This window comes from Limanda limanda, chromosome 18 (genome assembly GCF_963576545.1).
Source record: "Limanda limanda chromosome 18, fLimLim1.1, whole genome shotgun sequence".
In the NCBI taxonomy this organism is placed as follows: Eukaryota; Metazoa; Chordata; class Actinopteri; order Pleuronectiformes; family Pleuronectidae; genus Limanda; species Limanda limanda.
In genome coordinates this window covers 16,814,090-16,828,458 of record NC_083653.1, presented here as the reverse complement: position 1 = coordinate 16,828,458, position 14,369 = coordinate 16,814,090, and the positions used below count along the sequence as shown (strand labels likewise).

Sequence of the window (14,369 nt, the reverse complement as noted above, 5' to 3'; positions counted from 1 at the left end):
GGCACACAAGAGGAGAAGGCCCCCTGGAGGCTTTTCGGAGCAAAAGGCATATGTAATGAGTCACAGGGTCCCTCTACGCTCCAAATGACTTTAATTGCTGTCCAGGGCAGAGGCCTCCTGGACAACAGCCAATGCGTGTGCAGGTTGGGGCATAGGCACCAGGAACACTGCAATAAAGCCAAATCTAGCTTCTTCTAAAACACATGCCTAATTGCATCATGTGTCTCCATATGTGAGGAACATTTTTCTTATCTGAGAGAGAGAGAGAGAGAATACTGTAATACTGTTTAAGTGAATCTGCCAAGTGAATGAAAACAATCAAAGAAGTCAGGGGAACCATGTCTCTCCTTTCTCGTCTCTGGCCAGACGGACATGTTCCAGCAAGGTGTGAATGAATTAAAGATAATGTGGGAAGAATGAATTACCATGTGCTCCGCAGACTTCAAACAGGCTTAATCAAAGGGGTCTTGTGATATTCATGGAGCGTGGTGGGGTTTCACCCGTGTCCATTGTCTTAGCATGTCATCTTTGTGCTGACTCATACTGTGATGGCCAGAGTCTTAGATCTTCCAGAGGAAAGGACAGGAGTGGGTGGGGGTTATGAGACAAGAATCGATTCTACACACACACTCGCATGCATGACACACACACACACAAAGTGCGTGTTGAGCCCTGGTCCTTTTTGTAATTTATACTGAATGTGCACATGCTACATAAGACATTATCAGAAGTCAGTAATTAGATCTGGTATGGTTCATATTCCTTTTTTGAAGGGCTGATATATCCGTGCTTTTACTTCTTGTGTGGCTCACAAAGCTTTACAGGTGTAGATGAATTTAAAATGAAGCTGAGTTCAAGGTGAGGTCTGACCCATGAGTAATAATGTAATAATGTGTACTTGCTCAGTAGTACTACTGATCCCATTGCAATAAACTGCCTGTCCTAAAACCTGGATGACTGTAAAACTAGCAGAGATGCAATAAAAGAAGGAAAGTATTTGTGTATTTGTTGAAATGATCATCCTCTCCATATGTTGCTGCCTGTAAATTGGAACTAAACACATGTTCAGCTGAGCTAACATGTGTCCTGACGTTGGTTTACACCAACTGAGGAGAACTGCACCAAACACTGAGTCCATTCACTCGATATGTGATTCTCTAAATAGTTCTTGCCAACAAACTCCTATGAATATTTAGTCGTCTCCAATTACTTGAAAATGATGGGACCTGTAAAATACAGCATTACCTCTCTTTCATCAGTGTTGAATTAACTTGATTTCTTTCGCTTACATTTTACTGTGACATAGTTCCACTGGAGTTAAATCACAGAAAATGTAGAGCGAACAAACCATCGGAGAATAATTAGCAGAATGCAGAGAGAATCACGTATTGATTAAATGTGATAATTCAAAGCAGAGGGGGAGGTCTTTCCTTCATTTCCTTATGATTTAACCCCTGATCCTTAACCGAAAATTGAATCTATAAACCAGACAGAATAACCTGGAACGACACACATGCACACACATTAAGTATGTCAGAACGAAAAAGGTCGTAACCTTATTGGTTGAGGCAGGTGCCCAATCACACTGGAACCTATTGGGGTCTGTGGCGTTGACCTGACAGGAAATCTGGTGCGTCTGTGTGTGTTCGTGCTGAGCTACAAAAGGAGTGCTTTGCAAAATTGGAACTCACACTAAAAATAGCCAATAAGCTTTTTTTTTTGTATTACTCTCCACAATAGAGAGAGACAGAGGGAATGGCTGAGGGCAGTGGAGGAGAAGAACAAGATATGTGGAGATGGAGAGACCTGGCTGTCACGTCCTTGGCCGTTTGCCCCCGCTGCCTGCCCAGAACGTTTGAGGATCAATAAAACTCTCTATAACCTTCAGTGATTCAGTGCTTATAATAATTCTATATAAGAGCCATCCAGTAGGAAATATCTCTTATCCTTATATAGATTGGTTTTGTGATGATCCCAGCTTCATAAAAAAAAAAAAAAGCGATATAGTCTTTCTTTGTCTCCCTGTCAATAGAGCTTTGTCAGGGTGAAAGTCAATAATGGGAGGATTAAATAAACACAAACTGCTCTCGGTAAAATGCACAGGTACTCACTTTCGCATTTTCACTCCATCTGTGAAGGAGCCTCGCACTCAAATTTGATCCCCTTTTATCAGTGAGAGAGAGAGGGAGAGAGAGAGAGAGAGAGAGAGAGAGAGAGAGAGAGAGAGAGAAAAGAAACAACTTATTGCTGCTCTTTTTATTTATTTATTTTTAACCAGCAGGCACTTAATCCGCCATGAATACATTTGCAGTGTGCACATATGTGCCTCTGAGCGTCCCGATCTGCAACACTTTCGCTGATATTGAAAGCAGACGATTTCTTTTTTTTTCTTCCTCGCCTCCTTTCCGCTAGATTTATTTTTCTAATGTTGACGTTTATCACTTCGGCGGGCCAGCGATTCATCATCCCCCCCCTCCCCTACCCCTCCTTGTCAATAATCCGAAAGGGAGTTAATTTGCTAAAATGTGAATCTCTTTCAATTATTTGGTTTCCCTCTCTCTCTCTCCTCCTCCTCCTCTCTCCGTCTTGCTATCTCTTTCTCTCTCTCTCTCTCCCACCTGAGCCGCCCGAGGAGCAGAGTGTGGCTGTAGCCGGGGTAACTCTGAGCCTGGCGGGAGGATTTAGGAGTCTCTTTGGAGCCGAGACGGCACCCGGCCCTCTGTGTGAGATACACCTCAATCGATTCCAAAATCCCTCTGATCTTTCATTAGGTGCTCGTCACAAGCTGTCCCGCTCATCACTCAAGCACACGTAGCACAGGGCCGTCTGCAGCCAGGTAAAGAAGAAGGAAATTATAAAATGGTGCTGCTGCGGACTGAAGTGAGGGCGCTTTGATCTCACGGAGCATCTGTCTCCATCCAAGAGAGTGCAGGAACATTAAGACAGATATATGTGTGGTTAGGAGCAGCGTTGGCCAGATGAACATCTTTTTTTTCTTTTTTCTCTGTTTTTGGTCTCTACCAATTGCCGAGGGACACACCTGATGCTGCTAAATGGTGCCCTGTGGTTGTTAACCAGTTGTTAGCTGCGGTGCTGTTCAGGGTCAGAGTTGTTTTTCACACTGCAGCTGAATTCAGAGCAACTGGCTGACCAGCTGCCATCGCTCCGCTCCAGCCTTTAGTTTGAGAACGACACCACTGTGGCACTGTAGTGGAAATAAGGGGGGATATAAGAGGGCGGAGGTGGGTGGTGGTGGTGGTGGGGGATGGTGGTGGTGGTGCTGTTGATGTCAAAGTGAGACGGAAAGGCAACACATCATTTGGAATTCACAGCCAATGTGCTTGTGTGCTGAGACCTAGCTGAGCCAAGTTTGTCTGTGATCCTGCTCGGAATTCTAAAATACACACATCTCTCCATCTCCCTCCTCGACTCCTCTCCTCCCACCTCCTCCTCCACCTATTCTTCCAGCCATTCAGCCTGTTGTGTTTATTCTACTTTCGGGATGTACACGATGCTCTATAGCCCTGTCTCTTTCATCCTCTCCCTCTGTCTCTTCATCACTCTGAAAATGGGATCCATGTCCTAGCACGAAGCTGTAAAAACATGAGAATCCCCCCCCCCCGGCGGGAGTGGCTGTCAGCGAGGAAAGTAGGGAGAGGGAGGTACACTGGTTGTTGTCTCACATTGAATTTTTCATCTTAATCCATGAAATATACATGGCTGAGGCCAGGGCTTAGGCCATGGACCACGTGGGTACATTGTAAAAAATGTTGCTCTGTTTGTCTAGCTTGAGCGGTTATTACTTGCTGTTGCTCTCCTGCAATATGGGTGGGAGAATGTGAGGTGTGTGTGTGTGTGTGTGTGTGTGTGTGTGCTACAAACCACCCCCACCTCCCCCCTGACGAGCCTTTGGTTGACATGACTGACTGACAGGCAGATTGTCCCAGAAGTATCATGTATATTGGAGAATCAGTGCCAGTGTGTGTGTGTGTGTGTGTGTGTGTGTGTGTGTGTGTGTGCGTGTTTGTGTGCGTGTTTGTATATGTACAGGGTCACATTGAGAGGATAAGTCAGAGCAAGAGTGTGTGGGTGTGTGAGGGCCACAGAGGGAGAAATAAAGAGTGCAAGTGCTTGTGTTACATATGTTTGTGTGTATCCATGCATGTGCTGTTTTCACAAGATACAAGGCGCAAAAAGGCTTTCGGTGTAATGTGCATTTAATGGTGCCTGCGCATCTTTTCCTGTGTTTTTTCCGTCAAAGTGAAGGTGCAAGCTGCAGTTTTGAATTATTAATAACCACAGGCACCGAACCTCTGCCTTGATTATTCTGCGTCACCTCACGAATGCCAGTGACATGACTAAACCAGGGAGCAAATAAGTTTAAATCAACACTCCAATAACTTGTATTTGTCTCATACCCTTTGGCTACATAGTTAGATCAATTATTTTTGAGAACAAACATTTTACTGGGTTTATGATTAGTCAGTGTAAAGATTATATAAAAAAAAATCCTACAGCACGGTAAAAAGGAGGGAGAGGGTTGTGATTGTATAAAAAAAAGATAAACTCATCTGCCGTTGCAATTCATTAATATTCAACCGCACCCTCACTGGAGAAGCTCCACGTTTGCAAAATTACAAAAGAGAAAGTTCTCATTTTAAAAGACAAGGGAAACTTAATTGCACGCTCCCAGGGGATTTTTAAGTCCAATGTTCACTGCATGTCAGTTTGTGGTAAGTAATTAATTGCAAATTTCTTATGCAATTTTGTCTCCACTAAATTAGAATATTAACGAAGGCAGGCGTTATTAGCTTATCTTGCTGCCCTGTCTGCTTGAGGGCCACAGTCGGAATTTAGTTTTCTGATATGTCAGCTAATTTTGTGAAAGAGATGCATGGAACTGAAAAATACACACCTCACTGTAGATAATCCTTTATTGGTCCCCATTGGGGAAGTTTCAGGAAAATATGCACATTTAGTCAATACATAAATGTGAATGATCAAGTTCCTTTGTCAGTGTAATTAATAAATTCAGCTACAATAATTAACTGATTCAAACCAAGGCTGTAGAGGTTTTTAGTGTCAAAGTGATTTTGTCATATATATATATATATATATATTACGTCCAACTTGTTGCAGCTTTACATCCATGTGCGTCCACAGTAATATATGCAATGTGGACGTTGAAGGAATTCAAGTGTATTTTGTCATGATAAGCATATGAATTCTTTGGTTAAGACCTAAATCCTGATGATGTCATTGTTACATATACGTTTGAACATCCAAATCTAATCAGTCTATCCTCTTAAACATTTCCTCTAGACTGTATTATTTGCACCTTCGCTTTTCCTGCTGCGACGCCTCAAACGTCTGCCATGAAAAAGACCTGTCGCAATTAGCTCTGCATATCTTACACTCAGGAAGAAAAGAGAGCAGTTGGAACAGATTGAATCCTAAAAGCTAATGGAGTCTGTTCTTTGAGAGAAAATCCTTATTAGAGCACTGTTTGATTCTCTGCAGGTGAATAAAGCTGCCAAAGTATCGTCTGCTGTGTGGACTGTAAACAATCTAGACGTGGAGGCAACATGGTACATGGAAAATACACAGCTGTTGTTGGTTGGAAATGGCATATAATGTAGCCATGGCGACACCAACATCAGCAACATTTGCCGGTTGTTTCCAAATTAAAACGACATCTATGAACTAACGACCAAGCTAATTTTGCATCGTCTGACCTTCGTGATTCCTAAACCAGTCACAAACCAAACACAACATTAACATCTTAATGATCATATAGTGTTTTCCCAGCTCCTAATGCACGCAGCTACTGTAGCATGTAACGGTTTACCTTCCACACATATCTGCACTCACCATCTGGTGCTGTGAAAATCACTACCGGGGGAATATGGTTAATATATGTTGACCTCATAAGAAGCAACCTGTGCTAGTGCAAATTATTTTCCTGCAGTGATAACTTTTAGTTCTTTGTTAGTTTGAATAACAGTCGGCTGTGTCACCTGGAAGACAAAGAACGATAAAGAAAAAATGGCTCTGCTGCACAGTTTCAGTGAAATACTTCTTTATCAACAAAGTTACAGTAATGCTGACTCCATGTACTGCATGCCACTAGTTGTGAAAACAGCTGCGGGCATATTTCCCCGGCTTTTGATTTCCGTGGGGGGAATCAAATGTGGGAGGTAAGGAAATACAAAGTCAAATAAGACGCTGTAATGTTATCAGAGGCCGTGAGCCATAACCTCGATAATATCTATCTTTCCCTGCCGACGTAGGGTAACTTGATAGAGGCGGTACTTTTCCGGGCCATATATGCGCTCATGCACACAGGTACACATCAAGCATCTTGTATTAGGTCTGTCAGGAGGAGAGGGAGTGAGAACAGGCGGGTGTATGGGGGGAACAGACACCGGTGGAGGGATGGAGAGAGGCAGAGAAGAGTGAAGAAGTGAATGAATAATGCATGATGCACTGCATCAATACATCAAAATATATACGGGCATTAGTGTATGTATGAAGGTAACGCATGGGATGGAAAAATGGAGACAGCATCGTCCGTGTAATGCAACATTTACCATCCACAGCCACTTATTTCATTCCCCAGCCCGCGTCTGCGCTGGTGTTTTCAATTATCCAACAGCTGCATCTTTCACTGCGCGAATTAGCAAGACGGTGGAGGGGGGGAACTGAAGTGGTTGATGGAAGTTCATGTGCCGCCGCGCTGTATGAAAACATGAGTCTGATTGGCCGTCAGTGTGTGTTTTGGCGAGAGAGCGAAAGATTTGGAGATATCTCCGGGGATCGGGGATGAGAGTGTGAAAACGTGTTTTTGTACATGTGCTGGGTGAGATGACACGAGACACAAGACATCTGGAGCGGCTGTCTGTCCAGCCGGAAGACGTTTTATGACGGCCGTTAACATTACAACCAAGAAGTGTGCTTTCATTTCCATATAAAACACGAGTGTGAACCATAAAAGAATGTGACTGCTAATGTGGTTGAGGAGTGAAATTTAATGGCTTAAAACAACTTTCGACATAACTTCAAATTAAAATCAAACAATTCCTGTTTCACTTGAAATGTTAAAAGCAACCAAGCAGCTTTATAGATCAAACAACAGCAGCTGGGGGGTTTAAAAGCTTTGATTTTTTTTTTTTTTATTTAAGTCATATTTATCTCCGGTCTGGAAACTGGAGTTTTCTTTGTCACGACGTTGCGTGGAGGAGCAGCACATTTTCAAGTTACCTGTTACAGAGAATGTGTCGCAATACTTGCAGAGTCTTTATCGTGTCAAGTTTTTTCCCTGTGATTGTTCTATCTTAAAAGGAAAACAGAACGTTCGTGAATTTCTGCTTCACCTGACTCCGAGCCAGTTTGCCCGGGAGCCGCCGGGAGCCGTGAACTGAGCTCCCCCTCATTTACTCTGCTCTGTATTGTCGTGTTCAAACAATGCGGAGGAGAGAAGCTGGGGTCTGGTGGCTGAGGCATGCTGATGTGATCTGATCAAACAGAGCTCAGGACGTCTTCTTCCTCTCTTGTCTAGAGTCTGACTTTCACCTCTTAGAGAGTGGACTGTAGCACTGACTCGACAGCTGGCCTTCTGGATACAGGGCATGGGTATTACTCACCATACTTCTGTCATAACGATTGTCTTTGCTGCTCTGCCTTTCTTAAACCCTGAGATTTTCTTTTGTATAAATACTTTAAACATTAAAACACCTCTCCATTAAGCCCGATTGTCTTTTCCCCTTAAATGTTTAAAATACTGTTAAGTTGTTAATGCTCTCTGCTATACACATCATCCTGTCCATCCTGGGAGAGTCTCCTGTTAAGGTTATTTTGTTTGGAAGTGTTTCTTCACTCAGTCGACAGAGGATGTAGCACCTTGTTAAGCCCTATGAGGCAAACTGTGATTTGTGAATACAGGCTATATAAATAACATTAAATTGATTGATTGAGTTTACACATTGGCTCATGCTGTGTATATTCAGTCTATCTGTATCCATACTATCTATCTTGTTAACCTTCAGATTCTCTCTGCTACCAGTGATTCAAATTAATGATATCCCAGGCACAGGGTTGTGTCTTCAAAGAAGTACACAACCCGCTGCTTCTTCTTTTATATCTAGACAACATTTTCACAGTTTTGAAACTTCAGCTTTTCACAAAAATCTACCGCCAGCAGCTGATTGATCACTGTAATAAGTCGTTGAAACAGTTGCTTTGTGTTCTTATCATTATTCGTCCTGTCCTTGTCTGTTTGTGGACAACTGCTCTTGTTATCGTAATTGAGAAAAAAAAAATCTACTTGAACGATGTAGTAAAGATAAAATTCGAAAGTATTTTTCTTTCCCCATGCATGTGTGTGTGTGTCTGTGTGCGTGTATAATCTTGGGTAATCTTCACCTGCAGTCAAATAGAGTCCCTGGCAAGATACTGTGTGAGTCACGACCGGCACATCTAGCCCACGGCTTAAGAGTTTTTCTGTCATGGATTTGAGTTTATACACACACACAGAAACACACACACACACGCACACACACACTTTACTAATCCCTGCGGTACTGCCACGACCCCTTCCCTGTTTGACTCATCTCCCACTATAACGTCACCTGTAATAGAAACGTCTTTGATATTTGTTTTCCAAACAGCTTTAGCTCCGTATCTTGGTATTTGAACACCCCCCCCCATGCACCGCGAAACACAAGATGTCACCTGACAAGCCTCCTTGTCTGATTTTCAATCTGCATTCAGAGAACTAATGAACTCAAAAATGAAATACAAGCAACAGCGAAATGTCGCACTCACCTCCGCAAATTACCTCAAATTACCCCTCAGCTTTCAAACCAAGCATGCAGTTGTTCTTAGCAGTTAAAAATGTAAACAGCACAATCAGCATTTTAATTCATGATTGCCAAACAAGCCGTAAGCTACTCACACAGAGGAAGGAGAGCAGATAATGAAGAATGCAAAAGAGTGACTGAGGAGGGAGTTCAGCGATTAGGTCTCGCCTCTTTTTGTCTGTGTTCTCTACGCAACAAATATCTGAAGTTATTTAGCGACCTAATAATTGCACAGGCCAAGGTAATGGCCAAGGGCCCGATAAGACCTTTGGTTTAGACGTATATCAATAATCGACAGGCGTGACTCCTTTAACCTTTTCCTCCAGATTCATCATTATACGCAAAATACAGACAGCGAAGACCTCACATGTGTCATTAGGAGTTATTATGTGATGACATTTCAGTGAAGTCTGGAGTCTCTGCTATTTTACACACAGAGAACTAGTAGTGGGGACAAAGCTGAAAATTTGACAAAACCTATTCTCAATTACACCACCTGCACAAGAAGTATTCCCCAAACCGCAAAGTAAGAAAATCTCATGTGGGGCAAATGATGATGATTTATCCAAATAACGACAACTATATTTAAAAGTGAGGCTGAGCAGCGGTTTATTTGCCTCAAGTCGTAACCAAATCCACAGCTCGTACAGCTGAATGTTTACTCAAGGTCTTATTAATTATTTACCCTATACCTGTGGCAAAAAAGCCGGGCTTTTTTTCATCGGGTTTCTGGTCAACAACAGTGTAATTGTGGGAGGAAAAAAATGAGAGCCTTGCAGTGCCAAGACTTCTGCAGCATTTTATAGTTTAGGGCTGTAATTATAGTTGATATAAAATGAAAGCTGCTTTGTTTGTCAACCCTTGGCTGTCAATAAACTATTAGTACTATTTACAGTGCAATGTGACCCAGGCAGCACAGAACTGAAGATTTAAAAAATAAATCAAAAAAGAAAGACAAATCCACCCACACACTGTGTTCAGAACATGCTGCTTGTCTGAATAAACTGGCAAGAAATCTCCAGTTGCTTTTGCCTATTAATAAATTCATTAGTGCCATGAGGCTGGAGGAATGAAGACGTTTGCCGCCCAACGACTCGCAGCCAAATTATAAGAGATATCCTGCTTGGCTAGCTTTGCTGTGATATGTAAAAAGCAGAATTAAAAATGCATCTCTTTTCCCCATCTCCTTAAGAGGCTCCTCCGATTTCTCAGCTGGTTAGAAACATGCAGGGAAGCTTCTCCACACGCCGCCTTAGCCACTGAGCATCTTCATCATTCCTCCACTCCCTTCTCTCGCCAACACGCACACTTACTTCACTTTATCTCCCTTTAATGTAAAGGCGGCTCAAAAACGGCTTGCTGTTGGCCCTCAGCTTTGCAGAGCAGATGGCTGCATTTCTGCACCACATGGCTCAGGAGATGAGGGGAGCTCTTTAAGGAGAAAAAGACTTTCAATCTGCTTTCGCAACTGTGGCTCCTCCTCCTCCTCATCATCGCAACCACCACCACCCTCACCGACACCTCTACGTGCCTCCGCAGCAGCGAATTTGACGCCCCGCATTCACATAGCGGCTGATGATGATAATGTTAATACTTAATGCTTATGTAAACAAGTCCGAGACAAGGTTGCACGAGAGAAATTATTGAAGACGCTGCTGCTCGGATACACAGTCAACCGGCCGAGAATTCCAAATCCCGGGAACCGATCCCGCTCGCTTTCTCTCATGTTTCTTCAACATGTGGGGATATGCTGCATATGTATGGAGAGCCACGTTCAATTATTCATGCTGGGAGTCAGCTCGAGCGTGGTGGAGGAGTAGGGTCTGGCTGGAAGAGGACGGCCAGGGAGGCTAGAAGGAGGTTATCTTTGTTTTTCTTCAAATACATCTACACCAGAGGTCTTCAACAGGGGGTCCGTGACCCCTAGGGGGTCCGTGGAGACAATTTTTGATTTTTTTAAATAATTTTTGATTTATTTTCCAACCAATTTTTCTTCCACAAATTGAAATGTCTTAAAAACACATTAAAATGCATCCAACATATTGTGAGGCTGATATGAACCTCTGCCTGACAACTGCGACATCTCACTAATGTGGGAGTATGTGTGCCATCCACAGATGGCTTGAGGATTCACTGTCTCTTCTATATGTATGTTTAAAATAAAATCATGAATCTGTGAATTATTGTAATAGCTCAGTGTTGTATGCAAGACGTATGTTTATAAAAGGCAGTGGCATGTTCACCCTGTACCTTGCACATGTTTAAATTAAAAACATGAATATATGAATCTGTGTAATATTTGAATAGTTCAGTATTTAATGCACAATAACAGGGTAGCTATGTGTATACATGGCACTAGGACCAATTCAATATAAAACACAATTTTATACACTTTATATAGTATGGGGTCCCTGCTCCATCTCTCCACCAGTTTGGGGGTCCTTGTATAATTCAGTTTGAGCATGACAGGCAAGATTTGGCCAGAAGACTGCAATAAGTAAACCTTCACGGATGAGTCAGGTTTATTTTGTTTGTGGTCATCATCTTTGCCAAGCTGGAATCATAAGATTACTCACGGGCAGCGACAAACAAGCTCTGATTAATAGGACGTATAAACTACTGTCAATGTGATGAGAAGATTGAACCAGATGTTTGGCCTCAGATTAATTGCATGAGTGACCCCATAAGGGCGGGCCACATTAAGCTGTTGAATAATAATTAAGAGTCACCACTTACGATGTGGAGCATGATGTAGTCTCCCAGACGCGGGGCGCTGTCGATGCGCACCAGGATCCCGTCTTTGATGGTGGAGCTGAAGCCCACCGCCAGCCGGTCGGTCCGCGTGCTCGGCCTCTCGTTGTTGGGCCACGTGTACGTGATCAGACCCCCACCTTTGCCGAAGATGTAGGTGGTGCCAGCTGTGGGAACACGAGAAAGGGAATAAATTAGATTTCTTTGAAGGAAAAACATGAGCGGATACAAAGAGATCAGGTTAAATTCAATTTGGGGATATACAAAAACAGTCTAACTAGACACCGGGGAGCACAGTGTTGTCACAAAACACCTTCCTGACAAAACTAAGTACAAGCTACCTCTATTAGGCGCAATGTCTGCTGTCCCTTACAGCCACCTCTCCACTGCTCCACCGCTCCAGTGTAATTGTGTTGAGTTCTATTTTAGGTTTTTTAATGGTATTCAGCCGCTGCCACCTTTTGGGTAGAAGTCAGTGGCTCCCCCGATGCCATCTATGACTTATCCAGCTCTTAAATATAGCCCCTTCCCTGGGAATAACAGCCACTATGGCCAGAACCGGATAAGTCTCCCAATCCTCATGTATTATATATGAGACCTGCAACCAAAGAACAAAGGCTGGCACAAGAAAGGAGAGAAGAGGGTGAAAAGAAAAAAAAATCGAAGAACTTTCGTCGGGGTTTAATTTGACAAATGCAGTGTAGGGGGGAAAAAAGGGCATCAGTATCGCCTGGGAAAGATTTCACCAGACTGAAAGTTTCTATTATGAATATAAACGCACTATGCAGATTTGTGTCAGATTAGAAGCTTTGATTGGATCAGGATTGGCCCCGAGCCACGGAATATGTTGAAGTTGTTTGTGGATTTGCTTTTTCATCACCACATGGGGCAGAAAAATAGGAGAGAAAAGTTATATCATTTGGTTTTAGGGTTCAGCTTCAATTCTGACTTCTAAATGTTCCCGAAGGTGCGTCAGGATAAAAAAGCGTATAGAATCCTTGAGCTGCTTATTCGTCTTGTCCACATTTAGGCAAAAAAAAAAATCAAGCGATCAAAAGCATTAGACTTGTTAGTGAATCAATGTGGGAGACGAAACAGACTCCTGTGGCCCGAGGAGCGTGGAAGGAATTTGGCTGACAGTGGATTGCTAATGAAGTCTCTGCATCAATGTTTTAATAAAAAAAAAAAAGTTGGCTTCCACCACCCCTCCACCATCCCTTTCTTGCACATTTTCCATTCACTTACTCTCCAAGTCACCTGAACATCTGTTTGGCCTTGTGATAGGTGCCCAGCTGTCTCAGTGTTTCCCCCATGAAGTGGCCAACAATCTGCTCTGTGGTTCATAACACCCCGGGGACTGCAGGAACATATGGAAGAGAGGGAGGAGGACGCTGGTAGAGACTATCGACCAGTGTGTCTCTATTTGCCTTCGAGCAACACGGACGGGTCTGCATTTCACACTCCTCAGGTGTCGGCTTTGCAAACCACCAGCGAAGGTCGTCTGTGTGGCATAAAAAAGGATCTGCATCCCGAGCCTCCAAAAAAAAGGCTTCGCTTGTTGTAACTAATAACCAAACATGGCTGGTTTATCACAGACACCACTTTTACGCTCTAAAAACAAACAAAAACATCATATTGCTCTCAATGACATCGCAATGACGAAAGATGATGTTTGGATCTCATTATCACCTGCCTCAAATAGCTCATTTCCTCCCCGGGATTACGTCTGTCTAGCCTGATGCCCTATAGCAGCAGAGAGCCTGCAGCCAGGTTGCACCGGATCGGGCCCCGGCTGTCTCATCGCCTCAACATTTCTTCTTGCCAAAAGAGTTCCGGCAGACTGGGGATCAGTTTCTCCAGCAAACGAGCAACCTTCGCCTATCGCATCTAACACACATATTCACTTTTTTTCTTCTTTCTTTCTGGCGGAGATGACGATGATGAGCAGCAAAGACACAACCACCCTGGGGAGCCAATTATCACATTGAGGAGATTTGCTTAGTATTTCAAGAAAGCAATGTTCGGAAAGAACCACTCAGGAAGCGCCACATACACACACACACACACACTCACAGACACACACGCACACGCACGCACACGTACACAGCGGATTGACAAAGGCACAAACACACGTTGTCATAATCAACTATATGAAAGTGTGCAAACACGTGTGCATACACACAAACACTAGGAAGATGATGGCTTCTCACATACAATCACACAAGTGGGTGATTATCTGCACAAGTCAAGCACGGAGTAGAGAGAGAACCCGAGATGTAGCACATTTCCCTAACAACCTGCTGGGCCCAGACTGCACCGGCTATATTTGCACCCGGAGAGAGAGAGTCCACTGCATACCAACTCATAATCTGTCTGGCATCATTTCTGACGCCCATCTGAAGGTTTCATTTGCATAACAATGCCTCTTCTCCAGGTGACGGAGCTTTTTCACTAGAGTTTTCATGTAAACAATTCAATTTCAGCCATTTCACATAAAAGTGAGGGTAAAGCACTGGCATTTTTTAACATTCCTAGCATTATTTAGCATGCGCATTCCCAATTACTTAATTTGACACCTTCAGGGGTGATCACCGAGCCCCAAAACTGTTAATAAACAAAAATCTTCTCAAGATTTTTCCACCACTATTAAAAAAATAGCGACACCGAAAGCAGAATTCCAAAATGGGGAATAATGAGTTTTCTACCATATCAAAATTTTAAAAAAAATCAACATGTGCCTCCTGCTGTCAGTGTTTTGCA

General features: G+C 43.2%; 1 protein-coding gene across 1 annotated transcript in view; it reads right to left on the bottom strand.

The window, feature by feature from the left end:
* LOC133024656 (neurexin-3b) overlaps positions 1–14,369 on the bottom strand; it is a 210,827-nt gene that overhangs the window by 57,229 nt on the left and 139,229 nt on the right. Inside the window, exon 12 of the mRNA XM_061091820.1 lies at positions 11,595–11,776. Coding sequence (XP_060947803.1) covers positions 11,595–11,776 — 182 coding nt within the window. The remainder of the gene's footprint in view (positions 1–11,594; positions 11,777–14,369) is intronic.